The following is a 3,683-nucleotide window of genomic DNA, read 5'->3' as shown; positions in this document are numbered from 1 at the left end:
ATAATATATAATATATACTGTGTAGGCCTGAACCAGAGATGTATATATTACATATAATATAAACTGTGTAGGCCTGAACCAGAGATGCATATATTACATATAATACATACCGTGTAGTCCTGAACCAGAGATGTATATATTCCATATATTATATAGTGTGTAGGCCTGAACCAGAGATGTATATATTACATATAATATATACTGTGTAGGCCTGAACCAGAGATGCATATATTACATATAATACATACCGTGTAGTCCTGAACCAGAGATGTATATATTACATATAATATATACCGTGTAGGCCTGAACCAGACATGTTCCACGTTTTTGATATCTCTTGTTGACTCACTTTATGTGATAGTGCATCTTGCGCAAGAATAGGTCCTCTACATCAGCGTTCCTTGTTCGCGATGCTCTCAGCTTAATTGCTGCCTTCGGCTGTCTTTAGCCGAGGGGACTATTGGTTTTATATAATAGCTATATTTTCAATTATAGTATATCAGTTCTATCTTCTTGTAATATGATGTATATGTACATGTAACTGTTCTGTTTCACTGTGTCTTGAAAAAGGAGCGGATCGCTCCGAAAATTTGACAACCTTTTATAAACTTAAACACACTGTTGGAATTACTTCTTTGCCCCATATGACATATAATGTATACGTCTCTGCCTGAACTGACTGTGCACAAGACATTGTTGGAATGTTTTGCATATTTCCATGAACCAAGTTGAAATAAAATGTCAACTTCTTTATCATTCACACTCTTACAATATAACAGAATCCATGGCTGATTTTTTTATATTTGCCCTTAGTCTTAAAAAGAATACACTTATGGCAGACCTCGATTCCGACCTCTACAGTTTTCAGTCTGCATCAGCTATGAAGGAGGGTGTTTTAAAATCCAAACTGTATTAACATTATATGATTTATTTTAAATGATGAAAAAGTGACAGGCTTGAAGTTACATAATCAACTCGAAGAAATTCATGTATAATGGCCTAGCAAGATTTATTAGTTTAATGATTGTCTTATTTTAATCTATATCCTATTGATAATTATCAGTAACCATGTACAAAGAATAGTTAACAGACATCAGGTTTCTTTTTTTTGCAAAATTTTCCAATATTATGCAAAAATAATAATATTGAATTCCCCCCGATTAGCTTGAGGAGCGTGCATTTGACTGAGTGACCACTATGAAGAGAATACATGTATCTATAATAAGGTCACAGCCTGATTTACAAAACAAAATTGTCATTATAAATTCTGAAATATTACAAATAATATCAGAATTGATAATACATATTTATTACTGTAATGTTATTAGTGTTTTCTTGTCATGATAATTTCATAATTATTTTTTTGCTTTTTACACAATTTACCCAATTTTCAAAATTATGATTTCTTTCATAAGAAATCCACTTTCATCATAATAATAGTACACACAGATTTGGAAATACAACTAAGGCTTTACCAGTAAGTATATCAAACAGAATGTAGAAAATATTGTTCATGAATAAGATAATCAATTAAACATAAATAGGTGAATATTACCACAAATTCGTCAACACTTCCCACTATCAGGTAGTGCACTTTCCAGCAGTATCACAGTGATCAGTCCACACAGTTCTGTTTTCCTGCCACTTTCTATAGGTCATTAAGCACATTATACTGTACGTTGACGGGTTTTCACTGTATTCCTTTTAGAATGCTGCATCCAGTTTCTCTACAACTTTCTTTAGATAAAACAGGTGGGCCCCATGGAGCTGAAGGGATGAGGCGGCTGTGCTCCATGATGCAGATTCTACTGTCTCACCAGCCTGTAACACAGATATGCAAAAAACATATCATGAATATGTAAACAATCATGGAATCTGTCAATACTCTAAAACATGTGTAATTTATGTGTGATGTTTCATTCCAAATATGGTTGCAATCCATACAAATGTTTAAGAGAAGTAGAGTTATGAAGAGGAAATTGTCCTATTTTGTGATTTATTTGGCCCGACTTATACTCTGCCCCTCCAGTCCCAGTGACTGAACCAACTTTATTTATCTAAAATATGATACGGTAACAATCAGTGAAGTCCTTCAGGAGGGGCAGGCTTCAAATCTACCTGGTAGGATTAAATTCCCCATCCTATGAAATTACATGCAGCCTTCTATTATGCAATACTCAATTTCTTTTGCTGATTGTAAATGCTAAATCTTGTTAAAATCTACCAATCCCTCCATCAGTATTAAGTCTTATTGCTCGGTCATGCCCCTGACTCTTCCTTTAAACAAGATTGGATAAGCCAGTCCTAAGGATGATACATATCAGAACTCTTATCAATCATACAGTAATTGATATCAAAGTTTTACTATATACACAAACAATGTAAGTATAAGACACGTACAAAAAAAAATGTAGCAACATTTCAAGACCAACTGGTCCCATTGGTCAAGCTATGAAAATGGAACCAGTTGGTCAAGCTATGAAAATGGAACCAGTTGGTCAAGCTATGAAAATGGAACCAGTTGGTCTTGAAATGTTGTGACACGTTTAATTCATACATTGTTTGTGCATAAAGTAAAACTTTGATATCAAATATTTCCAAACTGATGAGTCTTATTGAAATTTAAAGTAGAATTAATGTTTTAAAGGTAAAGGTTGCAAATGACATACAGACAACTGAGCTGTTCCATGGCAGTCCTTTTGATTTGACAAAAGTTACAAAAATATATATATAAAGAAAATTAGAGGACATACTACCTATTTATATATATATATCTTAGTTACATTTTCAAGAGTAGAAACGAGTATCTTGAGGCTTACCCTGAGGACAAAGTTATTGAGAATGGATCCGTCGTTATCATGGTAATGAAAGACCAAGGTTTCCAGCCAAGCGTTGTCGGTGTTCCTAGGATCATCAGCATACCCTCGCCACACCTGAGCAATAAATGAAGCCATTTCATCAATACTCACAACAGAATGTAGACTGTTTTCAGATGATCATTTTTTGCAATTTTCTATATCCTCTGCCGACTTTGTAGAGCAGGGGATAATAACAAAGTGTATCTGTATGTAAACATCATTCACAATAGCATGGGATACTTACCTCTTTGCCAATTTTAAACATCTTATCCAACTTTGTATTAAGCTCTTTTTTATGATCCTCATTATTTATGAGGGAGCCAAGAGCTTCTTCCGAGAATTCAGCTCTCAGGCATTCATGTATCTGCTGGCCAGGTTCACACATACCCTGAAACAATAAGCATTAAAGCTTTGATAAAATGATCATTCTTGTACACTGTTATACAATCATGCTATAGAGGACATAAAAGGACCACTAATAATGTTAAAGGGAGGAGGTATAAGGTTAGTACCACTAATAATGTTAAAGGGAGGAGGTATAAGGACCAACAATACTGTTATAGGTAGGAGGTATAAGGACCAACGATACTGTTATAGGGAGGAGGTATAAGGACATACAATATTGTTATAGGGAGGAGGTATAAGGACCAACAATACTGTTAAAGGGAGGAGGTATAAGGACCAACAATACTGTAATAGGGAGGAGGTATAAGGACCAAAGGACAAACAATACTGTAATAGGGAGGAGGTATAAGGACCAACAATACTGTTATAGGGAGGAGGTATAAGGACCAACGATACTGTTATAGGGAGGAGGTATAAGGA

General features: G+C 34.6%; 1 protein-coding gene across 5 annotated transcripts in view; it reads right to left on the bottom strand.

The window, feature by feature from the left end:
- Positions 1–596: 596 nt before the first annotated feature.
- LOC110456226 (transient receptor potential cation channel subfamily M member 2-like) overlaps positions 597–3,683 on the bottom strand; it is a 75,135-nt gene continuing 72,048 nt past the window's right edge. For all 5 annotated transcript variants that reach the window (XM_021506824.1, XM_021506823.1, XM_021506826.1 and 2 more), the window contains 3 exons: positions 3,103–3,246; positions 2,820–2,933; positions 597–1,821 (listed from right to left, as the gene is read on the bottom strand). In XM_021506824.1, coding sequence (XP_021362499.1) covers positions 1,705–1,821; positions 2,820–2,933; positions 3,103–3,246 — 375 coding nt within the window. In that variant the 3' untranslated portion in view covers positions 597–1,704. The remainder of the gene's footprint in view (positions 1,822–2,819; positions 2,934–3,102; positions 3,247–3,683) is intronic.

Source organism: Mizuhopecten yessoensis, unplaced genomic scaffold (assembly GCF_002113885.1).
Source record: "Mizuhopecten yessoensis strain PY_sf001 unplaced genomic scaffold, ASM211388v2 scaffold8573, whole genome shotgun sequence".
NCBI lineage: Eukaryota > Metazoa > Mollusca > Bivalvia > Pectinida > Pectinidae > Mizuhopecten > Mizuhopecten yessoensis.
The sequence above is the reverse complement of the archived record's forward strand: the minus strand, read 5'-3'. Positions and strand labels throughout refer to the sequence as shown.